The sequence below is a fragment of the Danio rerio genome, chromosome 17 (assembly GCF_049306965.1).
Source record: "Danio rerio strain Tuebingen ecotype United States chromosome 17, GRCz12tu, whole genome shotgun sequence".
In the NCBI taxonomy this organism is placed as follows: Eukaryota; Metazoa; Chordata; class Actinopteri; order Cypriniformes; family Danionidae; genus Danio; species Danio rerio.
In genome coordinates, this window is record NC_133192.1 from 34,448,046 (window position 1) to 34,475,872 (window position 27,827).

The 27,827-nt window shown below is 35.5% G+C and overlaps 2 protein-coding genes across 3 annotated transcripts in view; both read right to left on the reverse strand.

Moving 5' to 3' along the window:
- Positions 1–2,612: 2,612 nt before the first annotated feature.
- smyd2a (SET and MYND domain containing 2a) overlaps positions 2,613–27,827 on the reverse strand; it is a 33,705-nt gene continuing 8,490 nt past the window's right edge. Inside the window, exons 3-12 of one of the 2 annotated variants that reach the window (XM_068214403.2) lie at positions 20,313–20,423; positions 9,966–10,026; positions 9,489–9,613; positions 7,584–7,651; positions 7,407–7,509; positions 7,000–7,110; positions 6,087–6,210; positions 3,848–4,022; positions 3,467–3,575; positions 2,613–3,325 (exon numbers count right to left, since the gene is read on the reverse strand). In XM_068214403.2, coding sequence (XP_068070504.1) covers positions 3,242–3,325; positions 3,467–3,575; positions 3,848–4,022; positions 6,087–6,210; positions 7,000–7,110; positions 7,407–7,509; positions 7,584–7,651; positions 9,489–9,613; positions 9,966–10,026; positions 20,313–20,408 — 1,056 coding nt within the window. In that variant the 5' untranslated portion in view covers positions 20,409–20,423 and the 3' untranslated portion in view covers positions 2,613–3,241. 2 annotated transcript variants of the gene reach the window in all.
- On the reverse strand, positions 23,573–27,511 carry LOC101884596 (uncharacterized). The gene is made up of 3 exons (XM_009293160.5): positions 26,293–27,511; positions 25,444–25,634; positions 23,573–25,000 (listed from the first exon to the last, which is right to left on the reverse strand). The coding sequence occupies exons 1-3, from the start codon at positions 27,432–27,434 to the stop codon at positions 23,604–23,606; spliced, it is 2,730 nt and encodes a 909-aa protein (XP_009291435.1). The 5' UTR covers positions 27,435–27,511; the 3' UTR covers positions 23,573–23,603.

Consider the following 27,827-nt stretch of genomic DNA (forward strand, 5'->3'; position numbering starts at 1 on the left):
GGCTCTGTCCATTCAAATGTAATTCCACAACCCATTCTTTTGCGTTTTGTTATTTCGAAATTGAAAGGATGGATAAATTAACTCTCATCCAAAATGCACACAACCGACGAGTAGCAAGAAAAAGATAAACAACAATAAAATATTCATAATTATAAAAGAAAACTAGTTTAAGGCAAGTGCATTGCAAGTGAATAAATTATGCATTTCCCCAAATAAACAATGGGCAAATATGTCAATTATAGAACTCGAGCACTAATATCTGAAAATTGCTTTTTTTTACAGGAAATTTTGATCAAATTATGTAAATAAGGACAGTTCCATATAAAACAGCCATAAAATCTGCCAGAATAAAAGTTTTGTTTTGTTAAGAAAAGTAAATCATTAATAAACAAATAGTTAAATAATAATAATACATTAAGAAAGCAGCCTTTAAACGATGAAAGGCGTAAAAATGTATTTTGGATGTTTTTGTTTAAAAAAAAAAACTAAAGAAATATCAACAAATAAACAAACAAATCAACAACTCAAACACTTTACGAAATGCCTAAATCATAATCTTAATATTAAACGGCTCATAAAAAGGTTTTATGCCTGCAGTGTCTTTGAGCAAATTGTTGATTACAGTGAATGCCTCAGATTTGTAATAATGATCTATAGCTGTTCCGCTCTTCTGAATGGTTATCTGGTTGTGCTCCTGAATGCAGTGATCTGTGGGGAGGCGAATGGCATCACTCTTCTTCCACAGGGCCCCGCCAAACACGTGCTCCGGGTCATAACAGATGGTTTCAGAGCCAGGTTGCATCACCATGGCTACTGCCAGGATGCAGCACAGCTTATGCAAAGACTTATGACAAAAACAATAGCAGATGATGACGATTAGAAGACACTAGATGTATTCAGTGAAACAATTTAAGAAAAAGGATGCAATTGCATGTCTCAATTAAAGAGACCACTTGAAAATTCCCCATTTCTCTGGATTTATTAGGTCTGGGTTTGAGTGAAATTATTTATTCCATTTAGGTGGCATTTGATAGCGTTTTTTGCTTTCCCTCCCGAAATGAGAGAATCAAAAGTTCTATTAAAGCTAAATGATTTGTCAAAAGAATTTACTCCAAATATAGATTCTTTAAATCTTCTCTGGTTAAAACATTGGAATTGTGCTCTCTAAAAATGATGATTCCCTTGTCAAAAATCCTATTGGAATTTCAGTTTATCATTTAGGATCCTATATGGGATCTTAATGGATTCCTAAAATTTTAATGGACATTAAGCATTTTTCTTACAGGATTTTCACTTTGTCCTAAATGATTTCGAAATTCTAATGTACATTCAGAACTTTTCTTCTAGGATTTTCACTTTGTCCTATATGGATTTTAAAATCCTTTAGGGCATTATGACTTAATTTGTTAGAATTTCCGCTTTCTTTAGGATCTGATTTAGATTTTTTAGAATTATTAGACAGTGTTTATGTAATTAATTTTTTTCCATAGCATATTTTTGAAGTATAATGTATAAATATATAAACATTACATAATAAATACACATATTAAATTAAAATACTAATGAAACAATACATTTTGTTAATTTGTCTTTTATTTAATCAGCCTTTTCAGTTTTGATAAAACCAAAAATAAAATAACCGTATCTCTTTTTTAGTAGATAAGTAATTTACAGTTAATATAGAGTACAGTTAATAAACAGTATTTTGCAGCATTATATACATATCTATCTATCTATCTATCTATCTATCTATCTATCTATCTATCTATCTATCTATCTATCTAGATAGATAGATAGATAGATAGATAGATAGATAGATAGATAGATAGATAGATAGATAGATAGATAGATAGATAGATAGATGTGTGGGTAAAATACAATTTATATATGGTATTTTTGTCATGAATTTTGTGCCTGCCACCTGGCGATATAATACCTGTTTACAGGTATCAGATAAAGTATATTTTCGGTCGTCTTCCTCACATGGTAAATTCTGACCAATGAAGTTTTATATATAAAAAAAATAAACATTTTAGTCAAACATTCCTATAAATTGTTCATCAGAAAAAAAAGGAAATTTGTAGTAGTCTTCAAGTACAGTATAGCAGCCCCATTGATGTGATCCAAGAACTGTGAAGAGATGATGGATGCCAAGGTAGACATAATCCTGGACCAGGCCATATCAGAGCAGATGCTGTGGCAGTCATAGAGCAGTGGAGAGCATGAGACTGATTCCTAAAAGACCCAGTGACAGCTCTGCACAAGAACTTTGCCCAAAGGAGAAATGCTCAACTGAGCCTGGTTTCTCTCAAGGTTTTCTTTTCCTTCACTTTCATCAATTGGTGAAGTGGTTCCTTGCCACTGTTACCACAGGCTTGCTTGGTTTGAGACTTGTGGAGCTGTGCATCGATGGATTTGCTCTTCAGTATTTGGACTTCCAGCAGTGAAAATTAAACCACACTGAACTGAACTGAACTGAACTTCAACACTGAAAACTGGACTGACACAGTTTCAATTTACTAGAAGCGCTATAGAAATACAGATGTAGAGATATAGATATACATGAATTGAATCGAATTATAGTCGACAAAATATAATACATAAAGTCAGTGTTTGTTTTGAGGGATTTATTACTTTAGTGTTATAACATTAAATTTCATCATTTTTGCATGTGGCAGTCTGCACCATTTATTTATTTATTTTTAAATCCTCCCCATTTTTGCCCATGCTACTTGTCAAAGTTGCACAATACTAAACAAACAAGAAACATTTAATAAACAAAAGTAACACTATAAAACGCACTGATTGACTGGAAGTCCAATATTTTAACAGTATCCATGATCTACTTTGATCAGCGCCAAAAACAATAACCATGCAAACAGACAAGTAAAACAGAACCAGTGATCTGAATCTTTCGCCTTATTGAGAATAACTTACATTCGTTAGCTATTGAATAATGTTGTTGCTACATGAGAGGGCAAAAAGGTATCCTTTTAAAAACCTGCCATATATGATATGATTCTTTAAATCTTAGCCCTTCTTTACACAAAACAGTTCAGCACATTTGCTCAGTGCAGACAAAAAAAGCGACAAAACATCCCATACTCAGGCCATCTATTTACAAACCTACAATTCGCTTAGATGACTTCTTGGGAAAACACAATTTTTGACATCACTTTTTTTATATTCCCATTATGAGAGATGTAAGACACATGCCAGCATTTGATGCATATTCCTCCCATTATGTCTGCTCTTCCATTTCCTTCTTAATTTCATCGATGTAAGGGTGGTCTTTTCCGTGGGCAATGTCCATGATTGCGAGAGCCTGTGATAAATTCAGACACAAGTTTATGCACCAAAAAATATTTACAGCACCTGTTTTTTGTTTGTTTTTTCTCTTAGGTTTCAAAACGCCCACGTCTAATATTTTCATATTGTTTTGCAATTAGCACTACCAACACATTACCTTCTTTAAAGCTTTAACTCCTTGAGTCCTCTTTTCAAGTCCTAGATACAGTCGTCCCAGTTTCAGGTACATTGAAGCCACATTCAGGGAGTATGGAGGGTAGTGCACACTGGAAAGATATAGATAAAAGTGACATATACTGTAAATTAAAGAGAAAATGCGTACATGATTGAATCAGCATCTTTCTATTAAGTTGAACACACACACACAAAAATTTAAAATGTAAACCCATTGACTTTGATTGTATTTTTGTCAATATCTTCTTTGGTTCATTAAATCATTAATGTTTCAAACAACCTGATAGTGAGTAAATGAATGAGAAATAACTATGCTATCTTTAAAAATGTACATTGAGTGTAAATGTCCTGGATACCACGTTACCTGTAGGGATGGATAATTTTTTCACCGTATTTCATCGCTCCGTCCCAATCCTGCATATAGAGACAGACACCCATTGCCTGATACATCATGTGCAGCATGTACACGTTGGTTTCGGCGAAGATTGCACCCATTTTCTCCATGCTTAATTCACAGATTTCCAACAATTCACTGGGGGGTGCTTGGAGGTCAAGGAACTTTACGTCAAAACCACAACTTTAAGGTTTAATCAAAACTAATAATCATGACCAAATCAGTCATAATCATGTCTCGCCTCAGTCAATTGTATCTCAGTAGGTCTACAACGCTCAACACAGCTGCATTGGTTTGTTAAACAATACTTTATCATTTTATCACAGTGTAAAATAACCTCTTTAAATGCAATTTTAAAAAGTGCATTATGGTTAACCCAATAAAAAAATATTCTTACATTGTTCAGCCACCCTTCACTAGTCACTAGTCACAATTTGTTTGAGTCTCACAAAAAATATATTTACAGTGCATCCAGAAAGTATTCATAGCTATTCACTTTTTCCATATTGTTTTATGTTACAGCCTTATTCCAAAATAGATTAAATTAATTTATTTTCTCAAAATTCTACACACAATACCCCATTAATGACAATTTGAAAAAAATATTTTTTTTTAAAGAAAGACAAACAAATTGTCTGTAGACCTCCAAAACAGGATTGTCTCGAGGCACAAGGCTGGGGAAGGTTACAGAAACATTTCTGCTGCTCTAAAAGGTCCAAAGAGCACAGTGGCCTCCATCATTCGTAAGTGGAAGATGTTTGGAACTATCAGGACTCTTCCTAGAGCTGGCCGCCAATCTAAGCTCAGTGATTCAGGGAGAAGAGCCTTAGTCTGAGAGGTGATCAATAACCCGATGATCACTCTGTCTGAGCTTCAGCGTTCTTCTGTGGAGGAGAACCTTATAGGACAACCATCTGTGCAGCAATCCACAAATCAGAACTTCATAGTTGAGTGGCCAGACAGAAGCCAGTCCCCAACTGGACTTTGTCAAAAGGCATCTGAAGGACTCTCAGACCATAAGAAACAAACTCTGGAGTGAATGCCAGTTGTTACGTTTGGAGAAAAACCAGGCACCACTCATCACCAGGCTAATATGCAGCATTGTGCTGTGGGGATGTTTTTCAGCAGCAGAAACAGAAAGACTCGTCAGGATAGAAGGAAAAATGAATGCAGCAATGTACAAAGACATCCTGAACGAAAACCTAGTTCAGAGTGCTCTTGACCTCAGATTGGGACAAAGGTTCATCTTCTATTAGGACAATGACCCAGAACACACTGCCAAAAAATCAATGGAGCGGCTTCACGACAACTCTGTGAATGTCTTTGAGTGGCCCAGCCAAAGCCCAGACATAAATCCTATTGAACATCTCTGGATAGATCTGAAAATGGCTATACACTGTCGCTTCCTATCCAACCTGATAGAGCTTGAGAGGTACTGCAAAAAGGAATGGGCAAAAATTCCAAGCTTGTGGCATCATATTCAATTGTAATTGATCCCAAAGGTGCATCAACAAAGTATTGAGCAAAGGCTGTGAATACTTATGTACATGTGATTTTTCAGGTTTTTTATTTTTAATAAATTTCCTATGTTTCCAATTTTGAGGAAATAAATGAATTTGATCCATTTTAGAATAAGGCTGTAACAAAAATGTCTAAAACAGGGGTGCTCAATCCTGTTCCTGGAGATCTACCTTCCTTCAGATTTCAGTTGCTACCCATATCAAACACACCTGAACCAATGAATTAGGACCTGAACACCACTTGATAATTACAGGCAGGTGTGTTTGATATGGGTAGCAATCGAAATCTGCAGGAAGGTAGATCTCCAGGAACAGGATTGAGCACCCCTGGTCTAAAAAGTGAAGCGCTATGAATACTTTCAGTATGCACTGTATATTTTCGGGTGAATTATCACTGTATATTGTTGCTCAAGAAATAGTTATTATAATTTTGACAAAATATTGTGGAAATTTGAAACAACTGAAACAATCCTAATTAAATATAAGTTTCTTAAAAAATAATTTCTTCCCCAATATTTTGAATTTTGGAATGTTGTTTTCACTAAAATGGAAAATCATCAAGCAGAGACTAAAAATAAACCATTGCCTCTGAGATGCTTCATACTCAAAAATTGCCCAATAGCACAGCACTGTAAACATTTATACAGACAGACACAGAGCAGAATTTAACTAAGACCAGCTAAGGATATTTTTGTAGTGCTTTGCTCTCCTGAACTCCTCAATGACATTTCTTGCGTATATCACCATCTGTTTGATTTCCTCTTCCTCTGGAGGTGTGCTGAGCTTCTGACGGATCTCCATTTTGGCTTCATCCTACAAAAAAGGAAAAAAAAGGAGAGAAAAGGCATTGCACAAACATCAACTTTTACTTCTTTATTCAGCACATGCTTTTTTTTGGTCAGAACAGTAATAAATGTTACGCTTTTTTTCTACTGTGATTAAAATGATGAGCTCTATCCCATTTTTTTTCTTTTTTTTATATCAATAAAACTGTGAAGAACATTTTAGATTTAAAAGGTGCCATTGAGTGCACTGATTCAATATGTATAATTGTTATCTGACATCTACATAGCAGGTACAGTATGTGGCTTGGTTAAGTTTAATATTTCTGCACAATTTTATGCTCATTTATAATCACAGAAATTACCCCTAGAATGAAAAAAAACTTGTTTTGACCATATTTGGAAGGGTCATCTATAGTAATGATTATATAATGACTCAGTTTTTTGTATCTGAACTCTTTATACCTTTTACAAGTTGAGTAGATGCAGTGTAAACAATATTTGACCTGAAGTGGTGGAAAGGTTTATTTGAGCTTTCAGTGGGATATCTTTAAGCCAACATAGTAACCTAGTTTGCTTCCGAGTTGTATTTTGGATGAAATATAGGCTAAATTATAATTATACTTGACAAAAGGCACAAACAGAGATGTATTTAGAGTTCCATTTTGAAGCTTTAATCTATTCGAAAACACAGGCAGGATTTAATGTCAACCCGTGCATAAAGTTTAAAAGTTTAAAGTTTATCTGCGTCCTTTAACTCAAGAAAAATAACAGGTGAATGAAATGGTACAATGCATTATATAGACAGAACGACACTAACCTTTGATTTTGAGGTGCATTCTTTACAGTCACAATTAAAGAAGTAAGAGTCTTTCAGTCGTTCAATTCTATCTTCTGTTGGATATAGGAGGTCAATATAACTGTTGAAGATCTATTCAAGAGAAACAAAAAGAATTGTCACACAATATTCAACAATGATATTAGCAACTAGATTATGCAAAAAGGTGTTAGAAAACACAGTATGGCTATGCCAGATAATGTTATGCAACTTCTACATTACAAATTGACTAAATAATTGCACAGCTTGATACTAAGCAACATAGTCTGCTTGAACGTGACCCTGTAACGAATCAAATAAGATCAGGTTGGAAGCTTTTGAGCAAATTTCACACTACATCAAGCAATACATTGTATGCGTTTTCTTTTGTGTTTTGGTTTCCTTCTTACCTCCTCTTCAGGGTTGATCTCCTGCACGGCTCTCACTTCTGCCACTGTACCCTTATACGTCACAATCACATTTGGGCTACAGCTGTGATTCATCAGAGCAACGCTACCACACAACAACACTCAATTAACAGCATGTATTTAACAAACCATGCCAATGCTTTAATATGCGAGACCTACTCTGGAAATAAAGCAGATCCCAAATGAGACAGCTCTTCATCTTCAATGGTGAAGCCATTACAGTTCACCTGTGGTGAAGAGAGGGAAGAATTATATTACAGTGCTTCTCCTGGTGTTTAAAAGCATGCCACACATAAAAAAAAAACCATCAAGGTCAATTTTGCAATATATAATTGGGTTTGTTTGCAATCTGAAAGATGTCGGAAATTATACAGTTGATTGTAGAACTGCCGTGTATTTTGTCAATATTAACCTCCTAATATTTTTCAAAAACAAACCCTTCAATAAAACAGTTCTGAGTAATAACAAACTATATCAAGTCATCACTAAAAATAATCTTGGTTTGTGTATTCACGGACATTTTCCCTTGAAAATATTAAATGAAAGACTCCCACTATGTCTATTTTTGACAGTCTCCGTCTCCTAAATCATTAATTCAGCTTCAATTGTCATAAAGCAATTATTTAAATCTTTTTTTTTTTGTTTGCCAACTCTGTTTCATAGGTTATTAAAAGGCATGACAACATTTAAAGCACTGACAAAAACAATATGTGACTTGCTAAAAGCAATTTTACTTCCTCTGGAGGAAACTGAGGTAATGAGACACTGACTTTGTTTACATGGACATCAGTTATCAAATTATTTGCCTTAATCTAATTAAGACAAAAATATGATTAAGGTGTTTACATGAGATGCTTTTTGAATATTCTTTTCATGATTCCGTTTTACATGTTATAGCACATAATTAGATTATCGTCATTGGTTCATAGTGCTATCTACATTTCCTCTGGAGTTTTAGGTAATTTCGGGTGTTTCATTTTTAATTTGTCGACTTTAACTGCAGTTTGGCACTTTTACATTTATTCACAAACACTTCATGCATGCCCTTCATGACAAACGAGATATTGGAATCGGATGCAACTATGAACTGCTGAAAGAGTTCATAGCGCATGCTGAATGGAAGAAAAAAACCTCTGCATTTCATGATGCAGGTGTCTGTGGTCTGCACTGACTGGGTTAATAATATCGACTGTGTATGTGCAAAAAGTATCAAACAGCCGCGTGTGTGTGTGTGTGTGTGTGTGTGTGGACTATTCTGTTGCAAAATGCCTCGAAAATCCTACACGACAGTAATAATTCGATTAAGGTGTTTACATGCCTGTAATGCACTTCAATAATGTGACTAAAATGGGCATACTCCACGTCTTAATTCGATTTCTCTTTAATTCAATTATGACCTTAATCTAATTAAATTAATCAAAAATCCCTGTTTAGACTATGGTATTCTCTTAATCAGATTATTTTCTTAATCGCATTAAAATCAAATTATTAGTGACCATGTAAACGTAGTCACAGATTCTGGTCTTGAAGTAACGACGCTCTGCACATTTTGTAGGTTTGATCCATTCGACCATAAGTGCCCTGCAGAGTGGACATCACAGGATATTCTGCCATCATTCCAGCTCAAATTGTTTTCAATTCAAAGGATATTAATTTGTGTGATATGTAACTTCTATGCAAATGTGATGATTAAGTTTTTATCGAGCTGCTTATCTAAATCAGGTGTGTAAAACCATTGAGAGACATGCAAAATATGCAGAGCCCTTGTACGCCATGACCAATTTTTGGGAACCTCTGTAGTGAGTTGTCATTTATTGTTGTCATTTATGCATTTCTTCTTCTCTCACACTTATTTTATCCTCATTTGTAAGTCGCTTTGCTTAAAACTGTATTTCTAAATAAATAAAATATAAAATAATCCTTGGACAGTTGACCAAGAAATGACTACAATGTCACTTACTTACCCTTTGTGGCTTTCAAAATACAAAATAACAAAACAAAAACAGATAATTGAGAGTCATTCTCTGTAAAGTTAAATAAAGGAAAAATCACAGCTGACTTTACCTGAGCGATAAGTTCAGTAAGTGCTGCATTATCAGGAAAATCGAGATGTCGAGAGTAAAAGTGGTGTAGCGCAGCAATGTCTGTATCGTTCATCTCATTCTTCTCATTATCCAGCTTGTCCAGATCTGTCAAAAGTGTACCATAAATGCAATTAGCATTTCATCTTCATAAAGGTTCCAATCTCGCATGATCACAACAGACAGCATAATAAAATATAATTGAATTTCAAGCTAATAGCAGTAACAGCTCTCTTTTCATCAAAACGTACAATGTCTGACATTTTGGCTCCACTAGTTAGAACTTTCAAGACTAAAGTTCTCCTCCAGGCGTCAAATATCTGAGACAAATGGTAAGGGCCAAAAAACAGGTGTGGATAGTCAACTTCAAACCCTTTTAAACAAAATAAACAGCCTTTGAATTTGTTTAAATCTTATAAAGACAGTGTTTGCCTCACTCAGAAATCATCTAGACACTTACGTGCTTCTAATTCTCGAAGCGTCAGCACTCTCTCTGAAGGCGTCCTTTCTGTTTGGTGCTTCTGGAAAACAAGAAAATGGTGTTAGAGAAGTTAGAACTTGCAAAGTGTCAAACATGCCAAACAAAACCTTGTTTTTGTGTTTGATAAGATGTAACAGTTTTCCAGCCAACTGTCTAATGGCGCTTGCTGTGTGACACAAAGCGCCATGTGTCGAATGAGTGAGTCAGAGAAAGAGCTGACGCATTCAGGAAAAAAAACATCCATGAAAACACATGGTGGCACCATATGTGCATTGAAAATGCTGCAGCGATATCTAAACTTACAATATATTAGAAGCTACACCATGCTGACTCTGAAATGTTGTATTAAAAAAATGATTTAACAGCATAATTTCACAAATACACACTAAAGTTGATCATCAAATCATTTTACACAATCAAATGGGTAAGAACTAAATAAATCCAGTTTCTCTAAATGAAATTAAATGAAAAATAAAACTCTAAAAATGAAAAAAAAAATATATATATATTTTTTTCCTCATAAATATCAAAATATCGTATAATAAAAAAACAGTCTGAAAATAAAAAACACCCACATAGTAAATTTGAACAGTTAATGTGGGCTAGAAAAACTTGAGTGCAAAGAACTACAGTTTGGTCTAGTAACTGTATCAGCTATTGAAAAGCTACACATTTGATAATACAACATCACTTTGATTTTATATAGAAGCTTTTTAATTTTTAATTGAGGCTTAATACCGTATTGTCTTAATATGATTCCCATTTATATTGGGTTGTTTACTTGGATTATGTTAATTGTTTTTTCTACTATTGTCAAATGCTGTGTACCATTAATCTGCTAGTAAAGGTTGAAATTCATGCAATACAAAAAGGCCAAGATAAATAACAGCTACAATATTGGTGATTGGGTGCTGCTTCTTTCAATAAATATCCTTGAGTCCGCCTAGTACAACTTGTTTATGTATTTATATAAAAAGGTAAATGCATCTTATTCCAACCACAGAATCCATTTCAAACCTCCACTTGCCACACTAGCCATATACTGGTTGATTAGAGGCTTTATGTATGAGGTTGGGGGGAAAAAAAGATGAATATTACAATTGGTGACCTTTGCATCAGTGTGTCCAAAAATGGAAAGCCATGTGTTTTCACACCTGTGAAGGTTAATCATCTGCACAATGTAACAGGTGCAGCACAATGATCTGAATTTCCCCAGACTGCTTCTGAATACCGATGTTCAATTTATAGAGCTGTCTGAAACTTGAGTGAACAACTTCATTTCCTACATTTGTTCACTACTTTTTTACCCAGTTCCCTCTGATTTCAAGTGTTACAAACAGTTGTTTTTGTTCTCAAACAATATGTTACTAAGAACAGTGTCATAACTCCAAAAAGGAAATACTATGTTAAGAATACTGTTGACTATGTTATCCACAACAGACTGACTCACATTATTTACTTCACTGATTGAACGGGCTATATGTAAAAGGACTTTTAGGGCTCTATTTTGACAGTCCATGCGCAGAGCGCAAAACGCAGGGCGCAAACGCTTTCAGGGCATGTCAGGAAGCGTTTTTGCTAATTTAAGGACGGGAAATCTGCCTTGCGCCGCGGCGCATGTTCTAAAAGGGTTGAGTTTATTTTCTTAATGAGTTATAGGTGTGTTTTGAGAATAAACCAATTAGAATCTCATCTCCCATTCCCTTTAAGAGCCAGCTGCCTCGCGCCAAGAGCGCATTCGCTATTTACAGGACGCAAAGTAAGTCTAAGTGGAAAAAATGAGCATTTCACAAGCAAACAGTTAACAGTTAACAGTTTTTTTAACAGAAAATTGTTAAACAGAGCATCTACTGCGTTAGAATGAGAGATAATGGATCACTTTTACTTTCGCTCTTGGATGGGGAAACCTTTACGCACAGACATCAATTAGTCTATAAATAAATACTTTTGTTTGTTAAGCGCAAATATTTGTTTCAAAAATTCGTTTGAAATTTCTAAATTCAGTTCTTATTTCCAGCAAACGAATAAATGAATAATAATAGCAAAATGTGCTCATAAACCTGAGTTATATCCTAAAACACATGCTGTGCCCCATATGGTCTAAAAATTGACAGGTGGGCAAATCTAAGCTTGTTTTTAATAAAACAAATATAAATATGGATATAATAAATAATACTGCTAATAATAATAACATTATACAAAAGCAAATTGTTATGAATAAACTGAAAAAGCCTCCCGAGATGAAGAAGACATAAAAGCAGGGGTTTTTCATATTTATGTAGGCTAGAAAATAATATGTTTTGTAATATTTGAATCCTTTATATTTATATCCTATATCTATTCTTATTATATCCTATATATATATATCCTTAATATTTACATTTTTCATATGTAAAGATATTTGCCTATTGCTCTCTTGTGCCTATTAAGCAGTGCAAAAGCGAGGCGCAACTCTGCGCCGGAGTTTAGACCGGGTTAGTTTTGGTCTAATTAAAAATCTATTATAGATTCTCAAAATAGCAACGTGCCAGCAGTCCACCTCAGAACACCTTCCTTTTTAGACCAGAACACCCATGGGCGCAAAAATGAGCGCTAATGCATTTGCTATTTGAACAGCGTAGCGCAACGCCTCAAAACGACTCTTGCGCCAAGCTGAAACTACCAAAAGACTACTGCGCCATGCCTTGCGCCACACTGCGCCGGGTGTATGATAGGGCCCTTAATTTTTCAGCGATTCCAGTGAACTGTCATACAATTATAAAATTGCCATCTTTGGATCACAGAGTGGACAAGAAGCACAACATATAATTCAAATTTTTTGCACCTTGTTATTGAAAGATGAACATTTATTTTACAGTTTTTTCAATGGAGATTCTGTGCTTGCCTGCTCCTGATGACGCTTGCGTTTAAATAATAATAATAATAATTCCTTATATTTATGTAGCGCTTTTTTAGGCACTCAAAGCGCTTTACACAATAGGGAGGAGTCTCCTCATCCACCACCAGTGTGCAGCATCCACCTGGATGACGCGACAGCAGCCATTTTGCACCAGACCGCACACCACACACCAGCTGATTGGTGGAAAAGAGACGTGATGAAGCCAATTAGGATATGGGGAGGGTTAGGAGGCCATGATAGACAGAGGCCAGTGGGCAGATGTTATTCTTTTTCGAAGGACATCCTCGGATTTTTAACGACCAGAGAGTCGGGACCTCGGTTTAACATCTGAAAGACCGCACTTACTGAGCAGTATAGAGTCCCTATCACTATAAAGGGGCAGTAGGACCTACACAGACCGCAGTTTGAGCACCCCCTGCTGGCCTCACTAACACCACTTCTGGCAGCAACCTAGCAACCATGTGGTCTCCCATCCAGGTACTGACCAGGCGCAGCCAGGCGCTGTGAGAGTTGTAGAGAGCTAGCTGGTGGCTAGATAAAGTCTTTTGTCTTGTTCTACACTTGAACAACTAAATAATTGCTTCAGTCTATTTACAGATCATATTTTAATTAAATTACATTATCAATACTGTAAAAGGAATCTAATGAAATTGAAAATAATCACATTAACCTTTCACCAAAAGTTTATCGGTTGCTGAAAAACACCCGCTTTGCATATAACCCATTTGCTCACCCATTTTAATTACTTTGTTAATCAACTCAACTGTCATACACTACATAGCGATTAGTAAAGTAGTGAACAAGCGACTGGTTTCGGATGTAACTAATGTGTCTGAAATCTAATAAACGATGTCTTCACAGGCAACATACAGAGAGGGGAAAGCAACAAGACACATTTAAATCCATCATTTGTGTAACAGCCAGTCTTCTGAAAGTCTTTGTTTGGGTTGGATTTTGAAGACAGCAGAGATCTGTGTGGTCTTTGCAGTCTGCTAGTTCCAATAATCTTGTGCGCAGACATTTAGGCACATGAATCAAAATTACAACAAACAGCTAAAGAAGAAATTCATATATTACTAAGTATAGATATTTTATTTTTTATTCTTCTTTAAATAATTTTCCATATTGTAAAATTAAAATTTTGGGGTCAGCAATCACTTTTTTTTTTTTTTAGCAAGAATCCAATACTAACAATGTCCTTCATAGGGTTACAAGGATACGAGATTTTGTTTTGAATTCCAAGGACACAAGACATGTCCTTATAAACCATCTTAACACTCATACTAACATCATATTCATTTCATTATACAAATGTGTGCCCTCATAAACCACATAAACAAGTATACACAAAGAGACAAACACATACAGTTGAAGTCAGAATTATAACCCCCCCTGACTTATTAGCACCCCTGTTTATTTTTTCCCCAATTTCTGTTTAATAGAGGGAAGATTGTTTCAGCACATTTCTAAGCATAATAGTTTTAGAAACCTATTTCTAAAAACTGATTTATTTCATCTTTGTCATGATGACAGTAAATAATATTTTACTTGATATTTTTCAAGACACTTCTATACAGCTTAAAGTGTCATTTAAAGGCTTAAATAGGTTAATAAGGTGAATTAGGTAGGTTATGGTAATTAGGCAAGTTACTGTATAACAATGGTTTGTTCTGTAGACTATCGAAAAAAAAAGCTTAAATGGGCTAATAATTTTGTCCCAAAATTGTTTTTTAAAAAATTAAAAACTGCTTTTATTCTAGCCGAAATAAAACAAACAAGACTTTCTCCAGAAGAAAAAATATCAGACATACTGTGAAAATTTTCTTGCTCTGTTAAACATAATTTGGAAATATTAAAAAAAGAAAAAAAAAAGAATCAAAAGGGGGATAATAATTCTGACTTTTACTGTACATAACCTTTAAAAAAGTAATATCATTAAACCTAAAATAAATTAGCATCTTATTCAAACCCATGACAGCTAATAAATTGAGATATCTAGAGAAACTGAGAATTTTCAAACGGTCTCTTACTATACTACAGTATGCCAGTAAAGATACACTGTACTGTAATTAATACACAACTGTTTTCATAAATTGGATAATTAAAAAGGATTGCTGGGGAGCAGCATCATGTTAAGGTAAAAAAAAATCCCTATTTGTACTTAAATAAAAAAGTTCTTAAAAAAATTATTCCATGCATAAATAAACAAATGAGTAAATAAATCGTTTAAAAAAATCACTATTAGTGTTATCACTGTATTTTGATCAAATAATTCCAGCATTTATCATACTTTTAAAAACATACAATCTTTGAACTGTCCCCTCAGTAACAAATATTATAAATGTATTCAACAAAAAATAATAAATATAAAATACTTTCATGTGGAGATGTGTGGTATGAAGACATACCTCCTAACAGAATTGCCATAATTGTAAGAAGAGAAATGTGACTGCAGTCTCATACTGTCTGATCTGAAGTACTGATGAGTAGAGTGGCTAAAACTATATCAGTGCAGCAGACCAGCCACAGAGCCGCCTCTTCAACACGGCTCCACAGCCAAAAAACATTTTAAGATCTAGCACTATAGCAGACTGTGCTAGTAAGCAAAATGTCATTAACTGTTAAATAATTGTGCATTCAAAGAAGCCTTGAAATTGACATTCGTCAGTATTGTCTTCATTAACGATAAGCTAAAAAAATTGTTTTGGTTCAATGAAATGAGGCTAAAATATAAATAACATTTAATAAAAATGCAAAAACGCACTGTGATGCATGATAAGGGCACGCTGAACCAACCAGTGGCGATAACAACACTTTTATGCAGTCTTCACAACCAAATGGGGAATTAATTATTAGCACGAGTTAACAGCACACAAATCAATGCAAACGTGGGAACAGAGGTGGATTACAGTCTTGTGGGCGAATATACAATGAGAAATATGCAATATGCAGAAATATACAATGTGTTTGCTGTGAATGTGCCAAATTTGCCTCATTTGTGACATCAGCATTTGGTGTGAGCCAATCAGAAAGGAGAAAACAGCACAACCAACTGACGTCATGAGGCAAAAACTATAGATTCCAGAGTTTTGGAAAATGTGACAAACAGTAAAACCGCTTAGAAAAAAAAAAAAGTGTAATTTTGCAAATACATGTGCTTGTGTGGACATTTCTGCCTTGGTAACTGACAGAAATGAGGTGTAGTAGTTAAAAAATTGCGATAAACTGAAACAACAATTAAGGTGCACTGTAAAAAATGCAACACAAACCAAATAATTTAACTTAAGGTTTTTTTTTATTATAATTTTTGCAGACAGAAAAACAAAGAACAGAAAACTAACCCATCATGAAACAATAATCTGTGCAAAATGTAAAATAAAGCATGAAACAGGAGAAAATGGCAGCATACACAACATATGACCTACAAAAAAACAGCAGTGGATGTACAGAAAAAAAACAAACAAAAAAAAAAAAACGTACAAATCTTCAGAAATTAAACAACACTATTATTAGCTTGTATGGTCTTTTAGGGAAAAAAAACTGGATCCCACATTTTATCAAATTTCGCAGAGTTCCCAGAGGTGGTATATCTAATTCTTTCCAAATGTAAAGTGGAGGCGAGTCCGAGAAGCCAGTCAAAAAACAGAGGCTTAACATTTTTATTCCAACAACAAAAAACTTTTTTAGCTATGATCATGCCATACTGAACAGGTAACATTTCGGTGTAGAGTCTCAAGAAAATCTGACCAGCCAAAAATGGCTATCATTGGGTCAGGGAGTAAAACAGCATTAATGTTTTTAAAAATCTTAATTTGATTTAAAAAACTATTAAGTTGTCCCTAATAACTGTCCCTCAGGAACTGTGTGGTTTCAGCTAATTTAAAATAAGTAGTCTGATCAAGAAGTACTATTATTTTGTATTTTAAAATGCCAAAAACAAACATCACTTGAAACAATAATTAAAAAAAATGTTTAAAGCTTTTTTCTGGGGCTGTTTGGAACACTTTTAAGGGATAACAGTTCAAAACAGAGTATTCTATAATTATTCACTCGTCCTCCAATTGTTCCAAGCTTGTTTGAGTTTGAGTTTTTACTAGGGACTCTGGGACTGTTTGGAACACTTTTAAGGGATATTTCAAAACAGAGTATTCTATAATTATTCATTCGTCCTCCAATTGTTCCAAGCCTGTTTGAGTTTTCTTTCTGAAAAAGAAAGCTGGAATCCATTGACTTCCATGGCATTTGTTTTTACTAGAGAAGTCATTGGTTACAGGTTTTCAGCTTTCTTAAAAATATAATATTTAGTGGAAAATATGTTCTTTAGTTTTGAACAGAAACAAACAAACAAAAAAAAAAAAACAGAACAAAAGGTTTGGAACCACTTGAGCTGTTTATTCCACAGCCTTGGAGCAGCAGGCCACAAAGGAACATTTTCCTTACTTTTTCAGGTATGTCCTCAGAATATAGAAATATATAGAAATAGATATGGAAACCAACAATCTCTTTAAATTATTCCTTTAAGGCTTTAAAACAGGGGTGTCAAACTCATTTTATCTCAGGGGCCACATGGAGTAAAATCTATTCATAAATGGGCCAAACTGGTAAAATCATGGTATATGTAACTTAAAAAAACAACAAATTCAAATTGTTTTCTTTGTTTTAATATGATCAACATGAAACACAACTCTGGAGCCTGAGCACAGTGTGTTCAAAATAGTAGACACAACATCATTATTGATCACACCAACTTTATTTAAAATTTCTAGAGAAAAAGAACACAAACACACAATGCCTCAGTGATTCACAGAACTGTTAAACAGATCACAGAAATATGTCAGGGTGTCTCATGTAGCACTTTAAGTGAGGTTGCATAGTTTATTTGACCGCTGATAACTGGCATCTTTTAGCTTTCAACAGCGCATCAATATCAGGCGTCACATACTGAGTCGCAGCCAACTTCAGAATGTGATTCAAGTGCTTGTGCATGAGCTTTCTTTTTATTTATGCTCATTACAGAGAAAAATCTGCTTACAAAGATATGTGGTTCCACACATTGTGACAAATTTTTATAAATTCGTAAGATTTAGTACTATTTTCACCAATGGCAGTTGGGTTTAGGGGTGTGGTTGGGTGCCACGCCTCCTTTTTAAAATAGTACATTTTTGTACGACTGAACTCGTATGAATTAGCCACTAAACTGACACAACACAAAATAGTTCAGTTTCTCCAAGCGATCACTTCAGTGTGGTATGATAGGGTATAAATGTAGTCTTCTCTCTGAGAAGGCTGTTAAACTGATGCCGAATTAGGCTTCTGGATTGCTATTGCTATTAGCATCCATGAAACATTACGCAGCTTTTAATCACACAAAGTATAACATTAATTAGGGAAAGATAATGCCAAAATTACATTTGAACCCCTACACTGACTTGCAAATTTCTTAATTTAAGCATTAATTGCACAAGTCAAAGAAAATATATAGCACTAATCTAATGTTTTGTTTTGTTTTACTCTGGACAAAAACATTGGAGACACTTTAGGTCACAATTTTACGGTATTAACAAACCATTAACTAAAACCACTACTAATTAGCTGTTTAATAATAGTTTGTATTAGGGCTGCTCGATTTTGGGAAAAATCATAATCACGATTATTTTGGTCATAATTGTAATCACGATTATTCAAAACGATTATTAGTTGAAGTCAAAATTATTAACACTCCTGAAAATTTATTTTTAAATAAATATTTCCCAAATGATGTTTAACAGAGCAAGGAATTTTAACAGCATTTCCACTAATAATTTTCTTCTGGAGAAAGGCTTATTTGTTTTCTTTTGGCTAGAATAAAAGCAAATTTAAATATTTTGAAACCTCTTTTAAGGCCAATATTATTAGCCCCTTTAGGCAATATATACTTTTGATTGTCTGCAGAAGAAACTACCGTTATATAATGACTTGCCTAATTACCCTAATTAAGCTTTTGAATCACACTTTGAATTTGAATGTTTGTATTTAAAAAAATATCTACTAAAATATTATTAGCTGTCATCATAGCAAAGATAAAATTAATCGGTTATTAGAAATGAATGATTAAAACTATTATGTTCAGAAATCTTTCCATTAAACAGAAATTGGGGGGAAAAGGTTGCTAATATTCAGGAGGGCTAATTATTCTGACTTCAACTGCATATATTATTTTCCTCCCTGCAAAGGAAAGAGAAATAAATACAATAGAATAAAAATATGAAACAAACTGTGCTTTTAGCATCTTCACTGTAAGAAAAACACTTTAGCTACAAAAGTCTTCAGTCATGACTTCAGTCAAGTCTTCACCGCATTAATCAAACTTTGATGCATCACTTGCTTTTGTTCATATCTCAGACAGTTTTACCTTTTAAAGTTTATTAAAATATTTAAAACAACAGAACATGAGTTGCTCTAAAAATATATTTTTTATTATGGCAAGAATTAAAACAAAAAAGTGCACTTACTAAAAAATACAGATGTTGTTTAGATTTAGCCCGCTCCACAGTTCACACATTACTGTCTGGCTAGTTTCTGTCCTACTTATACTAAAAAGGCAATTATGGTCCAGCATTCCTGACCATTATCACCAATAAAGCCTAGAAAAAAAAGGCAGCAGTATATTGTAAAACATTAGGTTTAAATATTCCTTCCCAGTTATCAAAGAAATAATTCTGTGACTTAATTATAGCTTTGTAACTATTAAATAGTTTTAAATTCAAATTTGCAATATATAAATCAGTGTTAAACTTATGGCTGGTGAAAAACATATTTCTGTAATTGTGAATCCACTTTTGCCATGGTCTCTTTTAGTTTTAACAAACTCATCTCTCAGGTTTTTCCAAACCTTTTAACAAATGTTTTTTTTTTCCTTTTCCACTGCTGTTGCAATTTCTAGCCAAGAATTATTGGTTATCAGGTTATCTCTATGATCACAAATCATAAAGATGTGTTTACAGTCATACTGTTTCAGACAAAATATCTTCAGAATGATTCATATTCAACTCAAATCAAACGCAGCACTGCACACACTGTTCGATCGAGTCTCAAAAAATGCCGTGCGCACCGCCAGCTGAAATGATGACGTGCGCACCCAAAATGAACATTCGCACAATCCGTGATGACGTCACATTCGCCATGTGCACCCAAGCGAACAAGCAAGCGCGTCGAGTATAAACCAGGCTTAAGGCAGTAGGCTAGTTAATAGCATGAATTGTGACCGAATTGTTACCAAAAATAATTTTTTAAAACATCATCATTCTACCTATTTTTTTTTTTTTTTTTTTTTTTTTTACAGAATTTTCATGTGTTGGTGAACTTTCCAATTTATAGTTGAAAAAACAACAAGTCATACAACAACGCAAAACAAACAAGAAAAAAAGAATAATAAAAAGCTCCCTCACCTGTTTGAGAATGATTCTGGCGACCAGTCGTACGGTTTCAGACGGACACCAATTCTCCCCATACGCACACATGGCAGAACACTCCAGCTTGTGCATGGGCCAGTCTCCTCTCTAAAAAAGCACAAGGCCATGGTTTATTTTCCCAAAAGCTGAAAACATATCATATTTTCACATTTCACCAAGAGATCACAACATATACAGCATAACACACTTAAAGGTGAATATAACCCAGCATGAAGGGTCACAGGCAGCTCTTCTTTCTGATATGATATGCTTTTGATGAAAGCGATCTCATGTCGGCTCGCTTCCGTTTGATGACTCATGCTTTCTGATTGAATGAAACCTCAAGGCGAATAGGAGAATTCCTGCGAGATAAGACTTTGAATTAGTCTCGGGCTGCCTCACAGGCTACTGGGCAATGAACAAACCAAATCCTGCGTTCTGGCGAGCATACAGAAACTGATCCCTAATGCGTTTGAGATGGATCGTCATAGCAACAGTGCGGCCAGAACGCCTTCCAGCTCAATTTAGGAATAGAGAAACAACCAAGTCCCTTAAAATAAACAGGCTATGGGACCCGCTCCATGATCATTGCTTGAGCTATTTTGGTTTGCTGCTCTTTTTTGACTACTCCTTTTGATATATAAACGGAAAACCCTGTGTCTCTCTCTCTCTGTTTGTGTGTGTGTGTATTTTTATATACTCTTTCTTTGCCAGAGAACCATTTGTTGCTTCTGTGGTGTTATCAAAACATTGTTATGTGTGTTTGAATGCTGTGGTCTTGGATGCTTGCGGCAAAATCACATGATTTAGGCATGGAACGTCCTGTAGGTAATCTAGCAGGCAATAAATTCCATAAAAACACTAATTTAGATGAGCAGTTTATATATATATATATATATATATATATATATATATATATATATATATATATATATATATATATATATATATATAAATATATATATATATCAAGGGATCCTCGAGCTTAGGGCTCTCTCCCATTTGCAAGGGCGAGAGGAGAGATTGAGCTCAGGTAGATCTCGAAAACTCCCCGGCTGATGTGGCTAAAGGTGAACTGCTTTGAGAAGGAAATACTGATGCTGGGAGCTAGACTATGGTGCAATTTGGCTTAGTCGGTTTATATATGAGGCATATCTTTGGAAGGTGGGAGAAAACCAGGGAACACACGTGGACAGGGAATGAACATGCAAACTACACACAGAAATGCCAACCGACCTGGCAAGGACCAGAGGCAGCGGTGTTCTTGCTGTGGGGCAACAGTGCTAACCACTGGGCCGCTGTGCCATCTAATTTAGGTAAAGGGAAGAGGAGAAGGGAAGAAAGGGGGGTTTCTTCTAGTCGAAAATGGTTGTGGAATGAAGACTTTGATTATTTGTAGTGACTTAGGAATCATCTGAAGAAAACAGTGAAAATGTGTTTTAAATAGAAAATCGAGCTTAAGCAACTACAGTAAATGCGACAGGTCACTTTAGATTTTGTTGATTTGAAATATGCAATTTAATTAATCTTCCAGTCTCCACCACGGTGACTGAAGCTCCGCACAAGACTTTTGGCCAGCGGAGAAACTAAAATGGTCGTGCCCAACTGAGTCTGGTTCTCTCAAGGTTTTTTTTTCTTCACTCCTATCAGGTGAAGTTTTTTTTCGCTCTCCGCTGTCGCCACTGGCTCGCATGGTTCAGGATTGGTAGAGCTACGCATCGATGAATTTGCTCTTCAGTGTTTGAACTCTCAGTAATGATTTTAAATCACACTGAACTGAGCTAAACTGAACTGAACTTAAACACTAAAAACTGAACTACACTGTTCCAGTTACTATGACTATTTATGTGAAGATGCCTTGACACAATCTACATTGTAAAAGCGCTATACAAATAAAGCTGAATAGAATTAAATTGCGACTTCAGCAGGCAGTTCTCAAGATTTTAGGATTTTCCCATTCATTTAGATCAGATTTTGGATGAACTGCCCAGAGTGTTGCAAATTTGACCGTCGAGTGAACAGACTTTCCTTAAAAGGAAACTTTGATAATGTTCATATTTATATTCTTAGGAGTCAATTGTGTCTCTTTAGAACACTTTGATTAAATAGCTTTATTCACATGAATTCATCAGCATGAGAGTTTTTGGTGAATAAACTTTCAATGGAGGGCTGGAAATCTCTCAGATTTGGTTTAATATATCTTCATTTGTTTCCAAATGCGAACAAAAGTCTTTTGATGAAACTGTGACAATTTTAATTTTGAGCTGAACTAACACTTTAACATCATGTACAATCTTTGTTATTCAACTCAAGCCGAGAAGCTAAAATCCACAGAGGGACAAGTGTGAACACTGTACAGCTGTATGATGATGGATAGGCTGATTCTAATGCCACAACTTGTACGATGCAGAAAAACAGCAGGGACGAGACAGAAGGGACTTGTGGCAGAGTGCAAATGGATTATTGATGATCTTTATTTTTTTGTGCTGGATTCTGGACTGCGCTTGGCACTCACCAGCAAAGATCAATTACCGAGCTGTCACTCTGCCTGTGGTTTCCACACAGCGCTATCCTGGAGGAATTCATAATTGAGGAAGTGACTCAACTGTGCTTTGTCTTATACAAAGATTATGAGATAAAATTAATATTTTATAGCAGTGCAAAAATCAATATATAAATTACTGTGACATTCCCAGGGATTAAAGTGAAAAAAATTCTTGTGACTGAACTTTTTTCAGGCCAAGCCATATTCCTAAAACCAAAATTTTATTTAAATAGCCGAGACCAATAGCGTTTTAAGGGGAGATTAAACCGCTTTAATGTTGCCAGTTTGCATATTTTAAAAGCTATCTTTGAAAAATATATAACTTGACAAATAATCAACCATCTACCACACATCTTTTCAGTGCATGTTTTTATTTATCTTATAACACCAAATGTTTGGTGAAACTCATATTAACAGAAAAAAAGTAATAGCACCACCATTAAATTCAAAATAGAGCTTTTTCAAAAAGTGTTTTTTTCAGTGCATATTTTTATTTATCTTATAACACCAAACAATGTTTTGTGAAACTCCTAATAATGAACAGAAAAAAAGTAATAGCATCACCATTAAATTCCAAAAAGTGCTTTTTCAAAAAGTGTATTTTCAGTGCATGTTTTATGTATCTTATAACACCAAACAATGTTTTGTGAAACTATTAATAATTAACAGCAAAAAAAAAGTAACAGCACCACCACTAAATTCCAAAAAGTGCTTTTCTTGTCCAAATGCCTCTAGAGTGCTTTTCACTTTTTCTGCTTTTTGGCTGTAAAACCATATTCCTGAAGCTTGGCTACACCTGAAACCCGTTTTAGTGTTTGACTAGCTACATGTGCAGGAGTGGCTCCAGGAGAGGTGGAGGAGGTGGAGGCTGTAGCAGCAGATTTACCTTTAACTCCAGCAGTGGAGGAGGTGGAGGCTGTAGCAGCAGATTTACCTTTAACTCCAGCAGTGGAGGAGGTGGAGGCTGTAGCAGCAGATTTACCTTTAACTCCAGCAGTGGAGGAGGTGGAGGCTGTAGCAGCAGATTTACCTTTAACTCCAGCAGTGGAGGAGGTGGAGGCTGTAGCAGCAGATTTACCTTTAACTCCAGCAGTGGAGGAGGTGGAGGCTGTAGCAGCAGCTATTCGTTTAACTCCCAGGGTGGAAGAGGTGGGGGCTTTAGCACAAACATAAGAGGTGGAACCTTTCTTTACTTTTCTAACCCTAACTTCTGAGAGAACCTTCACAGCTTCCCTCAGTTTCCTTTCCTTTTGATTGTCAAGGTTCACCTTCTTTTTCTTCAGATGATTTTGGTATGTCTCATAAGAAGACAGGCAAAATCTCCTTAATGCAGGGGTAATTTGCATTTTAGATGCAGTTTTGCCCATTACCTTCATGTTGGACTTGAGAATGGCTAAACCTTCATAAGTCTCAATGTTCAGCCTAACCCTGTCTTTCTCAATTATATCATCCATCATGTTAAATGATCCTTCTACAAGAGGGCCAGTGAACAATGACAGAAGAGCCTTTACCAACTTCCCTAAGATGGGGAACCTCGTTCCTCCTCCTGTCATCTTCATGGCAAAAATCTTACTCCACCAGTCAACATCGATTCGTGCATTGTTCTCCTCAAAGCATTTGGCCTGTGCTCCTAGATCTGTATTAATCTGGTAGGCTCGAACCTCTTCATCCAGTTGACCCAACTCTTCTGACTTCACAGCATTTGGCAAGGCCTTGGCCAAGGTGTTGAATGCACCTTGGACTGATTCGTGGAGAATCAATGATGGTGTCAACGCAGATAAAGAGGTGATGATGATGTTGTTGAGGGGCAGGTTTTTCAGGAGGAATGTTGCTGCCTTTATGTAGCCTTCTCTGAGAGAACTGTAGAGCTTCTGCACCCAGGGCTTCTTTTCCACTCTAGCCTTGTTTAAGGCAAAGAAGCTGAATCTTCCCACAGACAACCTTTTGTCAGTGTACTGCAGGTCTCTCTGGTGAACATTAAGCTTCAACAAGCCATTTGCACTCAAAGGGATAGTTTCAGGCTTCATAAATTTGGAGAGAAGTTCCCTAACCAGCAGTAGCATTTCAGCATGCAGCACATGAATCATGGGCTTTTCATGTTGCAACTTCTTCAGGAACACCTGGAAAGTTGGAAGTACACCTAAAAATCACAATAGAACCAGATTAGAAATGGGTCTGTATATTTTATTCATTGATTAATTATCACATTCATAGCAATGTAACATACTCTTCTTAGAACATTACAACCCTTTAATATTATTTTCTAGATTTGTTATTTCCATTTGTATTATTCAATTGTCTAGTTTAAATTACATCAGTCCTGACATGTTTTAAATCTGGTTAATAAGTCCGTAACTTTGTTTTTGAAAACTGCTGTATAAATAGTTTATTATTAGTAGTAGTAGTATTAACCAAAGTGATCTGATTAACAGTGATCTAAAAACTATTTATAGTTAACTCAGATTCCATTCAAGGATTCCAAGAAAAATAAGCATATAATAAATATAGCAATAAAGGGATTTCAATAAATAAGAAATCTCTGTACTTTTCTTAACACTTAAAGTGAATAAAAAGTGAACATACCTCGATACAAATCAATAATGGTTGTGAGCTTGTCGAACTCGGAAAAAAGCATACAGATGCGTGTCTTTCGTTTTTTGTTGACATCACTTCCTATCCTCGCAGATTTTGCTATTTGCTGTTGCAGACATATTATCCTGGCCTTCTCATCAGATGTAACTGCATGCTTATCAAGAAGCTGGTTCAGGAGCCATCTGCATCACAAAATTATAATATACAAATAAGGATTAAGGAGAAAAAATAGACAATGCTATTTCTAATTGCCAATACTTCAACAGTCATGACATAATTTTTGAGTTTACAGGTCAAGACTCATCCTTTTTTCTATATAAAGATTATTTAATAATTTGATAGCATCTGGAATAAAGCTGAGCTTCACTGTTCTAACATATTTAACCCTTTGAGTCACTGTATCTATAACTTTATATACATAACCTGATTGATCACTGAGGCATCGCCACCCCTTGGTTTAGATTTGTTATGTAAAAAAATCCAGTAAATGTCTGCATCTTTAAATATTATTAATAACAAAAAAGTGAGTGTGTATATATATATATGTGTGTGTGTGTGTGTGTGTGTGTGTTTATTTATATTACTTTTTTAGGACCAAATGTCCCCTCATGGATAGTAATACCGGGGATTTTTGATGTTGTGGGGCCCTTTTTGTGGGCCCCACGTGGGAAATAAAAGGGGAAGGGGATAGAATATACAGTTTAAACAGTAAAAAATACATTATGCCTATGGAAGGGCCCCACAAAGATATCACCATAGACCTGTGCGTGTGTGTGTTTTATTAAAGATCCAAAAAAAGCCTACTAGTACAGAAATAAGATGATACAAAAATAGAAGTACCTGTGTTTGTGTTGATCATGAGAAGACAGGACGCTGTAGAAGTGCACGGTCAATGGATCCATAAGGTCCCGTATTCTGTTGCACACATCTAACATTTGCAGGAACCTGCTGCTGATGGGACGTATTAGGCTCTTATTCTCCAAATGAAGTAAGGACTGGAACTCAGAAAAAATTTCTTTCTGTTTGGGTGATTTTTCAATGTCATAGTATACATCAGAGCAAAATTGTTCCACAAATCCCTGGAAAGTATTTAAAAGGGCCTTGGCTGCATTCGAGACCATATGGACAGTGTCTCCGCTGACATCCAGCAGTGATGGATTTTCTCTTCTGACTAGTGTCTCTACTCCAGACTTTTTCCCTCTCATCACACTGCAGTTATCCAACAGTATACCAACAACCTGATTCCAGTTCAGGCTATATGACTGGAGAATATCTGTCAATGTGTTTGTGATTGATAAGGCATCTGCGATATTCAGTTTCCTCGAGGCTAGATGCTGGGTTGCCACTTTTCCCACATCTTCATCATAGTACCGAACAAGAACATTCAGAATCCTGTCCATGTTTCCATCTGTTGCCTCATCTACATTTAATGAGAACATCTTCGTTTTCAGCTTAGATGACAATTCGGACTTCCAATAAGCAGCAATACCATGTGTGCACAAGTAGGAGGCATGTGCATTAGACATTGACAATCTTGAAAGTGCACTCTTGTCTTTGACAACTGACTGCATCAAATTAACTAGCGGTTGTGAGATTGTGAACGACAGGTCATGCTCCGCTATGAAAGAACATACGCGCACTTTTACATCGCACACACGGTCGGCCATAGATGCATGAATCTCCGTTGTGGTACTTGTCGCACCAGGCAGGGAGCAAGTGTACTGTAGAGCACGAACGGCGGCATTGTGACTGGCTTCTGACTGATGGCGAGCTAGCACTTTTTTGCCATTACTGCCATATTGAAGTTTCCTGTGGCATACTGTGCAAAGACACGTACCTGGTTGTTTAATTTTTTTTGCCCACGAACTAAAAGGCTTGCCATTCTCCCCAATTTCGCTAAGCCAAGCCCATCTCCATTTATTTTTTACACTTTTTTCGATCTCCGAAACATCGGAGCCTTCCTGCATTATAAATGGGTCCATGCTATCTTAAATATAAATAACTTACCTCAGCCGTAGCCTGACATGTACTTCTCTGAAACTATACCAAAACCCGGAGTGGATCCATAGCGGAGTGATGCTAAAACGCTTAGAGTGGAGAGAGGAACGTGCATTTGCTCCACTCCAGGCTTTGATCACAAAATTTTTTTCCTCCTCAGCAGGCTGAATACACTTCTTTTCTTAATTTAAGACCTATTCAAACTAAAATTAAGACATTTATTACACTATTTGAGAAATGCCTATATTTACAGCATTAAAATTAGGAAAAGAGCATGAAAAAAAATTAAGAACAAGCGGAACACTGTAATTGACGGAAATCCGTCAATGACTCGCTCCAATTGACGGAAATCCGTCGTAACGACGGAGAACTTTAAT

Bases quoted from the DNA above. Each gene is read 5' to 3' on its own strand.
- LOC101884596 (XM_009293160.5), bottom strand. From the start codon at position 27,434: ATGGACCCATTTATAATGCAGGAAGGCTCCGATGTTTCGGAGATCGAA. The intron at 25,635-26,292 runs GTACTTCTATTT...TTTGTGATGCAG, and splicing joins CATGATCAACACAAACACAG to ATGGCTCCTGAACCAGCTTC. The intron at 25,001-25,443 runs GTATGTTCACTT...TGTGATTTTTAG, and splicing joins CATTATTGATTTGTATCGAG to GTGTACTTCCAACTTTCCAG.